At 47.4% G+C, this 17,500-nt stretch overlaps 1 protein-coding gene across 1 annotated transcript in view; it reads right to left on the bottom strand.

Annotated features, from left to right (window-relative positions):
- LOC139760255 (atrial natriuretic peptide receptor 1) overlaps positions 1-17,500 on the bottom strand; it is a 469,288-nt gene that overhangs the window by 269,965 nt on the left and 181,823 nt on the right. The window contains exon 4 of the mRNA XM_071683187.1: positions 4,307-4,493. Coding sequence (XP_071539288.1) covers positions 4,307-4,493 — 187 coding nt within the window. The remainder of the gene's footprint in view (positions 1-4,306; positions 4,494-17,500) is intronic.

Raw genomic sequence — 17,500 nt, 5'->3', positions numbered from 1 at the left:
GGGAGGGAAAATAATAACGGTTTTATTAGCTTCGTTGTCTGTGGTGGGAAGACAACAAGGTTTATAGCCTTCATGGAGGCACCACGCTAGCTGTGGAGGACAAGAAAAGGTTTATCAGCTTCGTTAACCGTGTGGGACAGCCAGACGATCTTAGCTTCATTAGCTTTCCGGGAAGGACTGGGGAATTCTGCTGGGGCGACAAGCTGTAGGAGAGATGACGATGGTCATTAAGCTATGTTAGTTGTGGGGGAGGCCAGAGGTTTGTTAGCTCTGTTAGCTGTGGGGGAGGTCAGAAGTTTATTAGCTCTGTTAGCTGTGGGGGGAGGCCGGAGGTTTATTAGCTCTGTTAGCTGTGGGGGGAGGCCAGAGGTTTATTAGCTCTGTTAGCTGTGGGGGAGATCAGAGGTTCATTAGCTCTGTTAGCTGTGGGGGAGGTCAGAGGTTTATTAGCTCTGTTAGCTGTGGGGGAGGCCAGAGGTTTATTAGCTCTGTTAGCTGTGGGGGAGGCCAGAGGTTTATTAGCTCTGTTAGCTGTGGGGGAGGTAAGAGGTTTATTAGCTCTGTTAGCTGTGGGGGAGGGGGCATAAAATGAGGAACTGGTTCATTGAGCTGTGGAGGAAGAGGAAGGAGTCAGCTGGTTCTCTCAGCTGTGGGGACGAGTGAGAGATCAGTTGGCTGTGGTAACTGTGGGGGGAAAAAAAAAAGAGGAGACTCAACTCTTCTATGTCTGTGGGAAAGACAGGGGGGGAAAACACCGAGCTAGACAGATACATCGAGAGAGACAGCTATTCCTACATACACGAATGGAAAGACAGACAGAGGCATATATATAGACAGATACACACAGACAGACAAGACATTTTTGCAATCTGTCGACCCATATATAGACAGATAAACAGACAGACAGACAAGACATTCTTGTAATCTGTCGACGCATATATAGACAGATAAACAGACAGACAGACAAGCCATTCTTGTAATCTGTCGACGCATATATAGACAGATAAACAGACAGACAGACAAGCCATTCTTGTAATCTGTCGACGCATATATAGACAGATAAACAGACAGACAGACAAGACATTCTTGCAATCTGTCGACGCATATATAGACAGATAAACATAGACAGACAGACAAGACAATCTGTGGACACCACACCTCTTTAATGTTCAGTCCTTTCGAACGGATGAGAGAGAACCCGGATGAGAGAGCGGTGTGGATGATCACTTTCGAACAAGACGTGACGTAAATGTACAGAGAAACAAACAAAATGCAGAGTATTTACCCCATATTTTGGCTTCACAATAAAAAAAAAAGGGGGAAATATTTACCATATTTTTGGCCTCACAATTAAACAAAAATGTAGAATATTTACCGTATTTTTGGCCCCACAATAAGCAAAAAATAAAGAAAAAAAAATGCAGAATATTTACCATATTTTTGGCCTCACAATTAACAAAAATGTAGAATATTTACCGTATTTTGGGCCCCACAATAAGCAAAAAAAAAAAAAGAAAAAAAAAATGCAGAATATTTACCATATTTTTGGCCTCACAATTAACAAAAATGTAGAATATTTACCGTATTTTGGCCGCCCCACAATTAACAAAAAATGAAAAAACTAGTGAAAATAACTTACGGTAACCGAATACTATTACCAAACCCATCTAGCCGACATATACACATATTAGGAGCTCTTCATCCCGTCTGATGAATGTTACACACACACACACACACATAAAAAAAGGGGTTGGGGAAGACTACAAATACGAAGCGAGAGCTTGTAACACTCCTCAGAAATAACATCTGTTCGAGAGAGAGAGAGAGAGAGAGAGAGAGAGAGAGAGAGAGAGAGAGAGAGAGAGAGAGAGAGAGAGAGAGAGAATAACCCACGAAGGCACGAGACGTATTGTGAAAGCACACCATGAAAAGCAGAAGACCACAGAGGCCCCCCCTGACGGAGAAGGGTGATGATCATAAAGTGTAGGTAAGTAACTTTATGTCGTCATGGAGGGCTTGTGTGTGTGTGTGTGTGTGTGTGTGTGTGTGTGTGTGTGTGTGTGTGTGTGTGTGTGTGGCGGAGCACAAGACGCAACTGGAACGGCCAGAGAGGAGACAACGCATCTGGGTAACACAGAGAGAAGGAACACTAAGACACTTTATGAGATGAATCTGAAACCCAATCATCTTGTCTTTACTGAGACTCTCTCTCTCGCGAAGAGACGTCGATTCATCAGCGGATCTGCTGCTAAAACTCTACTGCGATACCCTCTGGAACCATCATCCCTCCTCCAGAACATTTCTTCAGAGCCAAACTTTACCAGATGACCCCCCCAAGTGACAAGGGGGTGTGGTGTAGCCACCGGCAAATGAAATAGCCCTGAACTGCAAGTGGGGAGTCAAACTGAAACTCTTTGGCAGTGGAAGCAGCCAACTTCAGCCTTCGTCCTGATATCCCCCCCCCCCCGCACGGCAGCCACTGCTAAAACATCAGCGAAGACTTGGCTCCAGGTCGACCGTCGGCCCTACATCAAACCGGCCGTAAGGAAATGGGTCTCAGGAAGAAAGAGTTGTGAGGGGCGGAGGGAACACAGTGCTCTCCAACTCGCACCTATAAGTCTCTTCTTACCCTTGTGGCATGTGGTTATTTGGGCCTTTATCAACTAGAAGGGTCACCAAGGCCGTCGACATCGAGGTATCTTGAAGACCTTCTTCAGGAGTTCGCGATCATTCGAAGGCCATACACTCACTCACTCACTGGGTTATCAAGTATCCCTGGTGCGTATCCACACCTTTCCTCTGGATACCTCAACTCTCTCCTGAAGGAGGTGACGTGAGGGGCACAAGAACAGACGATGGAGGTACTCCTCTTAAAACCCCCCCCAGCTTGGTCTAACTGCTCCCTCCTAGTTCTTTCGTCTCTGTCGGCCTTTCCTTCGAACTCTTCATTGCAGCCGAGTTGGGTCTTCCCTGACAGCAGACTATGGCACAGTAAAGTGCGTACGCCACGGGGTTAAGAAACACAGGCATCAAAATACGCCATGACAAGCAAAATATATATAAGGAGAAAAAAGAAAAAGATTGAAAGGAATTTAAATTACTTAAATCATGTGGCTACTTAAAAGTGAAAAAAGTAGTTTATGAGTTGCATTTAAGTATTCTTCATTACTTTCCTTTTACTCGCATGTTGTAGGGAATAACTAGAAGATAAGTTTTAGATGTAATATCATAAATACGGAATCATCGGCAAACAGACTTAGGCCAGAGACAATCACAAACACAGTATATTAATTTCAAGCCATTAGACCTGAAGATAAGAAGACCCTTGAACACCAGAGAAGACCCTTGAACACGAGAGAAGGCCCTTGAGAACGAAGGCTCTTGAGAACGAAGGCCCTTGAGAACGAAGAACCTTGAGAACGAAGACCCTTGAGAACGAAGGCCCGTGAGAACGAAGGCCCGTGAGAACGAAGACCCTTGAGAACGAAGACTCTTGAGAACGAAGGCCCTTGAGAACGAAGACTATTGAGAACGAAGACCATTGAGAACGAAAACCCTTGAGAACGAAGGCCCTTGAGACCGAAAACCCTTGAGAACGAAGGCCCTTGAGAACGAAGACAATTGAGACCGAAGACCTTTAAAAACGATAGTGTTCAGCCCTTAGGGCATGATGAGACGGCCTTGGATCAATGACCTTTAAAGGGGTCAAGGTTAATGGCTCGGCCATCATCCCTAAGGGTATTAGTACCGTCGTCTGCAAAAGGTCAAAGACGTAGCGAAAGAAATGCCATGACTTCCAAGCAGTTCCTCAACTGTATTTGCATACATCTTCAGCGAGGAGATGTAAGTGTGTGTGTGTATGTGTGTGTGTGTGTGTGTGTGTGTGTGTGTGTGTAAAGTAACAATATTATATCCACTTTGCGTATATATACCTGGTACATATACCTGGCACTATGCCTCATACATAATCCTGACACATACGAATGAAGCCAGGAGCATCATGACCGACTATGAACATCAAAAAATATCTTAACACTCTGACATTTGCGACTGTGTCAAGCAAAACTGGTCTGTGGTGTGAAATTCTAGTATATATATATATATATATATATATATATATATATATATATATATATATATATATATATATATAGTGTGAGAGAGAGAGAGAGAGAGAGAGAGAGAGAGAGAGAGAGAGAGAGAGAGAGAGAGAGAGAGAGAGGTTGGGGTTGGGTTGGTCATCGTCGACAGCGGCAACTCCTCCTCTCCTCCTTCCCATCCATCAAGACCTGTGGGATATACTCACAGTCGAAGGTCCTGTTCCACATGTTCCTGACGATGTCCCGGCCGTTGGTGATGGACCCTCCCTCCCTCAGGGTGGAGTTCAGGGCCGCCGCGTACACCAGCACGCCCTCGAAGAACCCCGCCACGTAGGGGTTTACGATGTCCTCCTCGTAGGTGTAGCCGAATTCCTCCTGGGCGATCTTCTTCACCTGCGGGTGGCAAAATGAAGACGTCTTAAGACAACTCACTCAACTCATTCATCGGGTAAGGACACAAGATGTGAATTGTCATTCCAAATATCTTAACATGTTGACGTATAATGATAATAACTGCAATAATTCGCGACTTGAACTGATTCCTTCATTCTACTCATGACCAAAGTAGTAGTTTCTAGATGTGGATGCACATCTACAATTCATCTCCTGCAATGCTAAGACACAATCTGGCACAGATATTTGAGACGCAAGGTTGAAGACTCCAGTCCTTTCCTTCCAGCCTCGTCTTTGCCAACCACAACTCCAAGACTTCATCATCCATCTTTCTTTCTCTCCTAACCTCGCGCTCGCGTCAGGAGGAGAAGAAGAAGAAGAAGGAGAAGAAGAAGAAAGAGAAGAAGAAGAAGAAGAAGAAGAAGAAGAAGAAAAAGAAGAAGAAGAATCAGAATCAGAAGAAGAAGAAGAAGAATCAGAAGAAGAAGAAGAAGAGGAAAGAGAAGAAGAAGAAGAAGAGGAAAGAGAAGAAGAAGAAGAAAAAGAAGAAGAAGAAGAAGAAAAAGAAGAAGAAAAAGAAGAAGAATCAGAAGAATCAGAAGAAGAAGAAGAAGAAGAAAAAGAAGAAGAAGAATCAGAAGAAGAAGAAGAAGAAGAAGAAGAAGAAGAAAAAGAAGAAGAAGAAAAGAAAAAGAAGAAGAAAAAGAAGAAGAATCAGAAGAATCAGAAGAAGAAGAAGAAGAAGAAAAAGAAGAAGAAGAATCAGAAGAAGAAGAAGAAGAAGAAGAAGAAGAAGAAGAAGAAGAAGAAGAAAAGAAAAAGAAGAAGAAGAAGAAGAGCGAATGGTCCGTTCCTTAAAGTGTTCAATTAACGAGGCCAAGAAGCACTTCCATGCTCCTAATACCAAGGGGTCAGTACACTGGGGGTACTCTACGTGGATGGAGAACACGGGCGGTGGTACAGCAGGAGGGACACAACACCAGAACGCGTACCTTGGCGTATCGAGGTGACGCTCGCGCGAGAGACGCTCTTACGCCTCTGCGTTATGGTCGAAATCTCCTCATAAGTATATTTACATATAAGCAGTCTCTCTCTCTCTCTCTCTCTCTCTCTCTCTCTCTCGGCTACAACTTCAAACTATAACTAGGATACTGAACTATATATATATATATATATACTAGTATACTGAACTATATATATATATATATATACTAGGATACTGAACACTGAACCTGCAACACAAGGATACTGAACACTGAACCTGCAATGATAAAAATCATAAGAAATACGGATTTATGAGCTTAATTGTGGAGAAAAAAAAGACATTATTCTCGTTCACATACACGTATTAACTGCCAGTCTATATGTACATTACCATTTGATACAAAGGCACTTATATAGACACAATCTCTCGATCTTTCTCGCGCGCGCGCTGCATTAATGGAGGTCATCACTAAATCAAATACCTTTTAACAGACGTGGCACAACCCGATCCAACACTTTACTTGTGGATCAAGAGTGTTGGGAGGGGACGGCGGCAGCAGGCCTGAATATTCTCTTCTTCCCCCGAACCTTTACATCACATCTCGCTAAGTCTTTAGCCTTTCCCCGAATTACTACAATTAGGGGAGGGTTCGAAATCGAGGGTTCGAAAGTGAGGGTTCGAAAGTTGGGGTTCGAAAGTGAGGGTTCGAAAGTGAGGGTTCGAAATCGAGGGTTCGAAAGTGAGGGTTCGAAAGTTGGGGTTGTATACTGAGGGTCCGAAACTAAGGGTTTGAAACTAAGGGTTTCGAAAGTTAGGGTTGTAAATTGAGGGTTCGAAACTAAGGGTTTGAAATTAGGGTTGTAAATTAAGGGTTCGAAACTAAGGGATTGAAACTAAGGGCTCTAAAGGTTAAGGTTGAAAACTGAGGATTCGAAACTAACGGTATGAAACTGAGGACTCTAAAAGTTAGGGTTGAAACTGAGGGTTTGAAACCAAGGGTATGAAACTGAGGACTCTAAAAGTTAGGGTTGAAAACTGAGGGTTCGAAACTAAGGATTCGAAAGTGAGGGTTGGAAACTGAGGGTTCGAAACTGATTTTCCTCCATCGCAGAAGACACCCCCCAGTGAAAAGGTTTTCAAAGTAATAGTTTCAAAGTAATGTTGCCGTTCTGTCTCTCCTAAAACCAAAGGAAAATATAGAAAAAAAAATATATTAATGAACATAAGAGCGATCCATCAACCTCAAAATGACCATTGATAAACCAGTGAAGTGGCTGTCTGCAGTTGAATCAGTCATCCCAACGAAACACAGAAATGTAAGCTTCCCGTTCCTTGACCCCTCCCCACCCCTAACAAAGTGCCTCTACTAACCTACCCACCCTAACAAAGTGCCTCTAATAACCTCTCCACCCCTAACAAAGTGCCTCTACTAACCTCCCAACCTTAACAAAGTGCCTCCACTAACCTCCCCACCCTAACAAAGTGCCTCTACTAACCTCCCCACCCCTAAAAACAGTGCCTCTACTAACCTCCCCACCCCCCAAAAAAAGTGCCTCTAAAAACCTCCCCCCCTAACAAAGTCCTCTACTAAAACCCCCAACCTTAAAAAAAAAGTGCCTCTAATAACCTCCCCCCCCTAACAAGTTTCCTCTAATAACCCTCCCCCCCCCCTAAAAAAAAGTGCCTCTACAAAACCCCCCCCCCCTTAACAAAATTTCCTCCAATAACCTCCCCCCCAAAAATTTTTACAAATTTCCCCACCCCCACCCTTCCTCCCCACCCAAAAGGTTTCTCCCCCCAACCTTCTGGCCCCTTCAACCCCCCACCCCAAAAAAATGTTTTTTCTAAACCTTTTTCCCCCTAAACCGGCCCCAAACCCCCAAAAATTAAAAATTTTCCTTTTAACCCCCCCCTTTTCAAGGGGGGGTTCCCAACCTCCCCCCAAAAAGGCCTTTTTTTTCCCCCCCAACCCCAAAAATCCCCTTTAACCCCCCCCCAAAAAAGTGTTTTAAAAACCTCCCCCCCCAAAAACCCTCCCTCCCCACCCTAACCCCCTGCCTTTTTAATTTTAACCCCCCCAAATTTTAAAACCCGTGGGGGGGTTTAATAAAAGGGGCCCCTCTCCCCCCCACCCCAAAAGGGGGGGGAAAAAAAAAAATTTCCTTATAACCCCCCCCTTTTAAAAGGCCCCCAAATTAATTAACAAATCCTCTAATAAACCCAAACGGCCCTATAACCAAATAACAAAGTTTAAAAACCTCCCAATTTAAAAAATCCTTTTTACTAATCCCACCCCAACAATCCCCTACTAAACCCCCCATAACAACCCAAAAATTTCCCCACCCTAAAAGGGGAATAAAAAATAAAAAGTTTTTTACTAATCCCCCCTTAAAAAATCCCCTTAAATTAAACCCCCCACCCCAAAAAATCCTCTTTCTAATCCCCCCTTTTCTCCTTACTAACCCCCCCAAACCCCCAAAAGTCCCCTTTCAAACCCCCCACCCAACCAAAAAGCCTTTAACCCCCCCCAAAAGGTCACAAACCCCAAAAGGTTTTAAAAAAAATTTAAAAAACCCCCAACCCTTTTTAAAAAAGGGCCCCAAAAATTCCCCCCCCTAAAAAGGCCCACTCCTTCCCCCCCAAACAACTGTTTCTAAAGGGGGGTAATCCGGGGGGGGGGGGGGGATGTTCGTGTAATGCATTAGAGGATTTAACTTAATCCGACCCCACGCCAAAGCTCAACGAATCCAACCATTGGAAATAAAAAAAAGGAAGAAAAAAAAAAGACCCCAGGTTTATTTTGTCTCCATACCGATTCGATCATATCCCAAAAAAAAGAAAATAGAACCACGCAAAGCGCTATTGATCTCTACACACACACACACACACACACACATGTACACACACTGCCAGACTTCGTGGCTTCACACACACACACACACACACACACTGCCAGACTTCGTGGCTTCACACACACACACACACACACACACACACACACACACACACATACACACACTGCCAGACTTCGTGGCTTCACACACACACACACACACACACACACACACACACACACATACACACAATGCCAGACTTCGTGGCCTCACACACACACACACACACACACAATGCCAGACTTCGTGGCCTCACACACACATACACACAATGCCAGACTTCGTGGCTTCATCGCCAGCCGGGTAAACTTAAATTCACTTCCCAGGTTAGCTTGAACACACATCACAAACTCTCAGGGAATGAATGAATGTCCCTGTGAGCTGCGCTGGGGAAGACGAAGAAATTTCTCTGTCGACACCCACCGCCCCCCTTCAGTGAGCAAAGGGGGGGAGGGGGAAGGACACACACACACACACACACACACAATAACCCGAATGGAATTCCATGTGGATAACGAACCCACGAGTGATTCATGGGTAGTTAACATAGGGTCTTATGAAGATGAAAATCAAGAAAGCTCAAACACCCTTTCATCCCGCATAAAACGGGGGGCTGTGCAAAACAAGTCTGAATAAATGATAAAAGAGAGACACACGTTACGTTTAACGTAAAGATAACGGGTACATGACGTAAAAGAGAGACACACGCTACGTTTAACGTAAAGATAACAGGTAGATGAAACGTAAACACGTAAACGTAAAAAGAAATTACGACCCTTACAACGAATAGAAATAAGAGTCAGTATACTCAACATGGCTTCCTACATCTCCTGTTAACCTTATAGGAAATATATCAACTGAATCTTCGTAAAACAGAGACATTTTTAGATGGAACGAAGGCGAAATAACGGTAACTTCCACCGTTAACAGTAAGGCTTCAACCATCACCAACAGATGGGGTTCCAGCCTATAGAGCTGTGGCGTTAATAAGACAGGATCCCAACCTACCGAGGCTATAAACACCACCAAAAGACAGGATCCCAGACTACTATGCTCTGAGGGGGAGATCATAAGATCCTGACCAACGGAGCAACGTATCTCAATAAGCAACGTCATGATGCAGGGCACAGAGAACGTAAAACTCGCGCCACAGTACGTAGTAAGGACACACACACACACACACACACACTTCCCTTTATCAACACACAAGGCAGAGCGGACGAAGGAGACTCGAGAAGGGATTCAAATGATACTAAAGATCCTTAAGAGGTGAAGGGCACTGGAAACACTAGGTTAGAAGCCGTGGAGTTTACCGCATCTGTGACGTTGAGTTTACCACAGCTGTGACGTGGAGTTTACCGCAGATGTGACGGGGTTTACCACAGCTACGACGTGGAGTTGACTACAGCTGTGCCGTTGACTTTACTACAGCTGTGCCGTTGAGTTTACCGAAGCTGCGAAGTGGAGTTTACCGCATCTGTGACGTGGAGTTTACCGCAGGTGTGACGTGGAGTTTACCGCAGCTCCGACGTGGAGTTTACCGCAGTTGCAACGTGGACTTTACTACAGCAGTGCCGTTGAGTTTACTACAGCTGTGCCGTTGAGTTTACCGCAGCTGTGCCGTTGAGTTTACTACAGCTGTGCCGTAGTTTACTACAGCTGTGCCGTGGAGTTTACCGCAGCTGTGCCGTAGTTTACTACAGCTGTGCCGTGGACTTTACCGCAGCTCCGACGTGGAGTTTACCGCAGCTGCAACGTGGACTTTACTACAGCTGTGCCGTTGAGTTTACTACAGCTATGCCGTTGAGTTTACCGCAGCTGCGAAGTGGACTTATCCGTAGCTGTGCCATAGTTTACTGCAGCTGTGCCGTGGAGTTTACCGCAGCTGCGAAGTGGAGTCTACCGCTGCTGCGACGTGGAGTTTACCGCAGGTGTGACGTGGAGTTTACTACAACTAGCGACGTGAAGTTTACCACAGCTGTGCCGTGGAGTTTACCACAACTGTCCCGTGGAGTTTACCACAGCTATGCCTTGGACAGAGGCCAATAGCCAGCTGCCACACGCTGCAAGGAACTTACACGTCAGTTCTGGAATGCGGCTACAAGCAAATTTTTTTTACCACCAACGGAATCGTTTGTATATTCTTAGAATCTCTTTATCAGTGGCCGTCGTGTTCAACTGTCGTCTCGCCAGTCCAGAACCACTTCGAATCTCAGTTTCCATGGCTGGGAGGATGTAGTGTCCACTTGGTACACACACACAGAGATGATATTCATAATCTTGTCCCTTCCCCAAGATAAGGTGGGAACAGGTGGAAGGGACGAGCCGATGAACCTTCACGTCCAATGTCTCAGTCGCCTCGGAGCGTGACAATAATGGCTTCAGAAGTGTCGCCTCAACTTCAGGAGCGCCGTGGTAACTTCAGGAGCGCCGTGGTAACTTCAGGAGCGCCGTGGTAACTTAAGGAGCGCCATGGCAACTTCAGGAGCGCCATGGCAACTTCAGGAGCGCCATGGTAACTTCAGGAGCGCCGCGGTAACTTCAGGAGCGCCATGGTAACTTCAGGAACGCCCCTTGGAAGTTTCAGGAGCACCACGAGACTTCAGAAGCACCATGGGGACTCCAGGAGCGTCATGGGAACTTCAGGAGCGCCACGTGGGAACTTCAGGAACAACTTGGGAACTTCAGGAGCACCATGGGATCTCCAGGAGCGTCGTGGGAACTTCAGGAACACCATAGGTACTTCAGGAGCGCCATGGGAGCTTCATGAGTGCTATGGTAACTTCAGAAACGCCACGAAAACTTCAGGAGCTCCATGAAAACTTCAGGAGCTCCATGAAAACTTCAGGAGCTCCATGAAAACTTCAGGAGCGCCACGAAAACTTCAGGAGCTCCATGAAAACTTCAGGAGCTCCATGAAAACTTCAGGCGCGCCATGAAAACTTCAGGAGCGCCATGAAAACTTGAGGAGCGCCATGAACACTTCAGGAGCTCCATGAAAACTTGAGGAGCGCCATGAACACTTCAGGAGCTCCATGAAAACTTCAGGAGCGCCATGGTAACTTCAGGAGCTCCATGAAAACTTCAGGAGCGCCATGAAAACTTTAGGAGCGCCATGAAAACTTCAGGAACTCCATGAAAACTTCAGGAGCGCCATGGCAACTTCAGGAGGGCCATGAAAACTTCAGGAGCGCCATGAAAACTTCAGGAGAGCCATGAAAACTTCAGGAGCGCCATGAAAACTTCAGGAGCGCCATGAAAACTTCAGGAGCGCCATGAAAACTTCAGGAGCGCCATGAAAACTTCAGAGCCATTGCTTGTCTCGGATATGTCAAACACCTTCGAGGGAGAGATTCTTACTCCTTGAAGACGCCAGTCTAAGGAACACCTTCTGTCCTTCGACCCACCACTCCTAGAGCACGACGGTACGATCCTAGAGCACGACGGTACGATCCCTAGAGCACGACGGTACGATCCCTTGAGCACGACGGTACGATCCCTTGAGCACGACGGTACGTTCCCTTGAGCACGACGGTACGATCCTAGAGCACGACGGTACGATCCTTGAGCAAGACGGTACGATCCCTTGAGCACGAAGGTACGATCCCTTGAGCACGACGGTACGATCCCTTGAGCACGGTTTTACTTGAGCACGAAGGTACGATCCTTGAGCACGACGGTACGTTCCTTGAGCACGAAGGTACGATCCTTGAGCACGACGGTACAATCCCTTGAGCAAGACGGTACGTTCCCTTGAGCACGACGGTACGATCCTTGAGCACGACGGTACGATCCCTTGAGCACGGTTTTACTTGAGCACGAAGGTACGATCCTTGAGCACGAAGGTACGATCCTTGAGCACGAAGGTACGATCCTTGAGCACGACGGTACAATCCCTTGAGCAAGACGGTACGTTCCCTTGAGCACGACGGTACGATCCTTGAGCACGACGGTACGATCCCTTGAGCACGAGAGCACGATCCTTGAGCACGACGGTAAGACCCTTGAGCACGACGGTACGATCCCTTGAGCACGAAGGTACGATCTCTTGAGCACGAAGGTACGACCCCTTGAGCACGACGGTACGACCCCTTGAGCACGACGGTACGTTCCCTTGAGCACGACGGTACGATCCTTGAGCAAGACGGTACGATCCTTGAGCACGATGGTACGACCCTTGAGCACGAAGGTACGTTCCCTTGAGCACGACGGTATGATCCTTGAGCACGACGGTACGATCCTTGAGCACGAAGGTACGATCCTTGAGCACGAAGGTACGTTCCTTGAGCACGACGGTAAGACCCCTTGAGCACGGTTTTACTTGAGCACGAAGGTACGATCCTTGAGCACGAAGGTACGTTCCCTTGAGCACGAAGGTACGATCCCTTGAGCACGAAGGTACGATCCTTGAGCACGACGGTACGTTCCCTTGAGCACGACGGTACGATCCTTGAGCACGAAGGTACGTTCCCTTGAGCACGACGGTACGATCCTTGAGCACGAAGGTACGTTCCCTTGAGCACGACGGTACGATCCTTGAGCACGAGAGCACGATCCTTGAGCACGACAGTACGACCCTTGAGCACGACGGTACGATCCTTGTGCACGAAGGTACGATCCTTGTGCACGAAGGTACGATCCTTGAGCACGAAGGCACGACCACTTGAGCACGACGGTACGATCCTTGAGCACGACGGTACGATCCCTTGAGCACGAAGGTACGATCCTTGAGCACGAAGGTACGATCCTTGAGCACGACGGTACGATCCTTGAGCACGACGGTACGATCCTTGAGCACGAAAGTACGACCACTTGAGCACGACATTACGACCCCTTGAGCACGACGGTGGTACGATCCCTTGAGCACGACGACGGTACGACCCTTCAAATAGTATATAGCGTCATATATCAGAATCAGTTGATATAGGACTCTGGCAATCGTATGACATGAGACGCATGAATCGATCCCTCATCTCAAATTTCTTTCATATGAGCAGTAGCTGTCCAGAACTGGTCCCCTCCTCCCCAACACACAGGGAACCCACACCGTACCAGAGGAGCGATGCAAAACACACATACAATAACAGTTTCATCTGACTCTCTCGCAAACATGTTTTCCATTTTGCTGTCACACTCCACCAAATCCCTCCCACCCTCCTCCTTTGCCCTAAACCTCCCTCCAACATTCCCTCTCTCCTCCCTTCACTCTCAGTCCTAAGGGGATGATAAAACCCCCAAGGGGGGATGTGCCAAGGCCTTCTTCATCATCGCTATCCTCTATATCAACCCCACTTCTCATAGACCATCAGGTCTTCTTTTATCTGTCCTTCCAATGTACTGTCCTCCAGCAGATAACCTTGTCATAGACCATCAGGTCTTCTGTTGTCTGGCTTTCCAATGTACTGTCCTCCAGCAGATAACCTTGTCAAAGACCATCAGGTCTTCTGTTATCTGGTTTTCCCATGTACTGTCCTCCGGCAGATAATCTCGTCATAGACCATCAGGTCTTCTGTTGTCTGTCCTTCTCATGCAGTGTCCTCCAGCAGATAACCTGGTCATAGACCATCAGGTCCTCTGTTATCTGTTCCTCTCTTGTACTGTCCTCAAGCAGATAACCTCGTCATAGACCGTCAGGTCTTATGTTATCTGGTTTTTCCATGTACTGTCCTCCAGCAAATAACCTCGTCATAGACCATCAGGTCTTCTGTTATCTGGCTTTTCCATATACTACCTTTGTACTTACTTTTCCTCCCCTCCCTCCTCCTCTTCCTCGTCTTCCTCATCCTCCTCTCCCTCCTCCTCCTCCTCCTCTTCTCCCTCATCTACCTCTTCCTTGACCCATTGTTATGCTCATAAGAGTCCATGCTTATGAGATCGGACATTATTCTTAAAAAAAATATGACCCGAATAGAATTGAAACTTAACATTTGCTAACACTGCTCCAGCGAATGTAGCCTTGAATTCCTTATTAGGGAGACGTTAAGGTACGTCACAAGAGCGATGCGGGTTATATAATCATCTTTACCGCACATTTTGAAGAAGATCTGTCATGGTTTTAAAGACATTAGAGAAGAAAGAGATAGATAGATAGATAGATAGAGATAGACAGATAGATAGATAGATAGATAGATAGAGAGAGAGAGAGAGAGAGAGAGAGAGAGAGAGAGAGAGAGAGAGAGAGAGAGAGAGAGAGAGAGAGAGAGAGAGAGGGCGTTTAATGCCCCCTCCATACATCACAGTTGTGATGTTTTCCCGTGCGGTTGGCAAAGACATTGGATTCAAATCTTGTCCCTTGCAGCCACAGGGGGAGGCAGTGCTCTCTGTTTACGACGAGTAAGTAATGCATATAATGATGTTGCAACGGTGCAGGCATATTGCACTTACAAAAGGTATTGGGAAAGGCATTGTTATACGTGTGTGTGTGTGTGTGTGTGTGTGTGTGTGTGTGTGTGTGTGTGTGTGTGTGTGTCTGCTTTTTGTTGTGTGTGTGGTTGAACCTGTCAAGAGATGGGGTGAGGGGCCTCCTCTCACGGGTGTAGGACTCCCTCCCCTTACTGTGCAAGGAGGTAGTCACACACACACACACACACACACACACATACACAAACACACACTCACACAAACCCTTAAAGTCGAGAGTACCACGAACTTTTCGCCTACTTTCACCCTTGTGGACAGACACCCACCATAACCAGCTCACCATTTTTGCCCACCTCACTTGATCCGACTTAACTTTACGAGGGAGAACCAACTGGAGAGCTTACAAAAAAACACGTAATAAAAGTTGTTCTGAGGCCTTAATGATGTTATTTACCCCCTCCTCCTCAACACGTCTGGGGTACGTGGCTGAGTTAAGTAGGGGGAGGGGGCAAGATTACCATCAAGTCCACAGTTTCCCCCATTTTCAAGTTAGGGGTGTTTGCATGACACTTGCTTGGTCCTGACGTGGGGTTCCGTCTTTTGGACCCCACCTCCCAGCTGTAAAACCCCCCCAGTCCCTTTCCATACCACATCCCTCATTTGCGGCTCACACGGGCCCCTATTTTATCACGGGATGAGAGGCGAAGAGGAGGAGGAGGAGGAGAAGGAAGAGGAGGAGGAAGTAGGAGGAAGAGGAGGAGGAGGCCAGAATGAACGAGACGTTATCTCTTCGTAGGTCCGGCTGAGAGGAGGTGGGTCTGCGCTTCGCTCATTCTCATCTCTGGTCATCAAAGCAAGCATCTCTTGCTTTGATTCAAGGATCGTCTGTCTGGTCTTCTCCCACTGGAGATCCTAAAACGAAAAATTACCCATCGCAATGACAGCAAGCAATCCCTCGATATGTGTTACTTACAAACTCGAATCGTCTTTAAAAAGAAAAAAAAAAGAAAGTTTAATTTTTCTTTTGTTTCCCACTGAGGTTTACGTGGAACCGACCACACCGACCGACCACAGCACAGACCACGCCTCCATCACTGCTGGAGAGGCGCCTCCATCACTGCTGGAGAGGCGCCTCCATCACCGCTGGAGAGGCACTTCCATTACTGCTGGGGAGGTGCCTCCATCACTGCTGGAGAGGCACTTCCATCACTGCTGGAGAGGCGCTTCCAACACCGCTGGAGAGGCGCCTCCATCACTGCTGGAGAGGCGCTTCCAACACCGCTGGAGAGGCGCCTCCAACACCGCTGGAGAGGCGCCTCCATCACTGCTGGAGAGGCGCTTCCAACACCGCTGGAGAGGCGCCTCCAACACCGCTGGAGAGGCGCCTCCATCACTGCTGGAGAGGCACTTCCATCACTGCTGGGGAGCTGCCTCCATCACTGCTGGAGAGGCGCTTCCATCACTGTTGGAGAGGCGCTTCCATCACTGCTGGAGAGGCGCCTCCATCACCGCTGGAGAGGCGCCTCCATCACTGCTGGAGAGGCGCTTCCATCACTGCTGGAGAGGCGCCTCCATCACTGCTGGAGAGGCGCTTCCATCACTGCTGGTGAGGCGCTTCCAACACCGCTGGAGAGGCGCTTCCATCACTGCTGGAGAGGCGCCTCCATCACTGCTGGAGAGGCGTTTCTATCACTGCTGGAGAGGCGCCTCCATCGCTGCTGGAGAGGCGCTTCCATCACTGCTGGAGAGGCACCTCCATCACTGCTGGAGAGGCGCCTCCATCACTGCTGGAGAGGTGCAAAAACTTCAGTATGGGCGACAGGGGAGAGAGGAGGTTTCTCCTCAGGTTATAAGGGTAAGGTTATATCCGATTCACAGAACGGGTCTTCGAACTCTAGAGAGCACCCCCATTACCTCGGGTACAGATAGCGAGCGGAAGGCTGCAGGCCTCTGAAGAAAAAATAAGCAGACCTCAAACACATAGATGGGACAAAGGAGGGTCCGAGACGCAAAGACCACCGTTCAAACACAAAGGCGAGGGTCTTTGGAACACGAAGAACACTCGAGGTGCCTGAAGGAGAGGACTGAATTTCGAAGTGTTCTCCTCAAAGACCCTCTGAGAGGTATTCATGGATGCTGACATCTGTAAAACGACGGTACGATCCTTGAGCACGACGGTACGATACGGCCCTTGAGCACGACGGTACGATACAGCCCTTGAGCACGACGGTACGATCCTTGAGCACGACGGTGCGATCCTTGAGCAGGACAAGGGCCGTATCGTACCGTCGTGCTCAAGGGTCGGATCGTCGTGCTCAAGGATCGTACCGTCGTGTTTAAGGGTCGTACCATTGTGTCTGTTTACAGGCCTTATCAGGTCTACTGCCAGTCAAGACAATAAAACGAGCGAGAAAATATCCAACCAAAATACTGGTTAGTCTTACACACACACACACACACACACACACACACACACACACACACACACATACTCGTCACCTGTTTACCAAATGGCGTCCTAGCTACGTCTCTTCGTTGTATATCAACTGACTGTTATATTTCTTTCTTGTATCTCCCCTGATGATGTGATTATTACACGAAAGTGCACTTGGGAACGTACCGTGTTTCATTTCCCCGTGGAATCATAGGAATACATATATATATGTATTGGCGGAATGCTTGCATAGTGCCATTTGTACAAAGGCAAAAGGGATAAAAGTGAGTGCTCAAATTACAGAGCTATAAGTTTGTTGAGTATTCCTGGGAAA

Source organism: Panulirus ornatus, chromosome 36 (genome assembly GCF_036320965.1).
Source record: "Panulirus ornatus isolate Po-2019 chromosome 36, ASM3632096v1, whole genome shotgun sequence".
In the NCBI taxonomy this organism is placed as follows: domain Eukaryota; kingdom Metazoa; phylum Arthropoda; class Malacostraca; order Decapoda; family Palinuridae; genus Panulirus; species Panulirus ornatus.
Note: the sequence above shows the minus strand (reverse complement) of the source record. Positions and strands in the feature narration are given on the sequence as shown.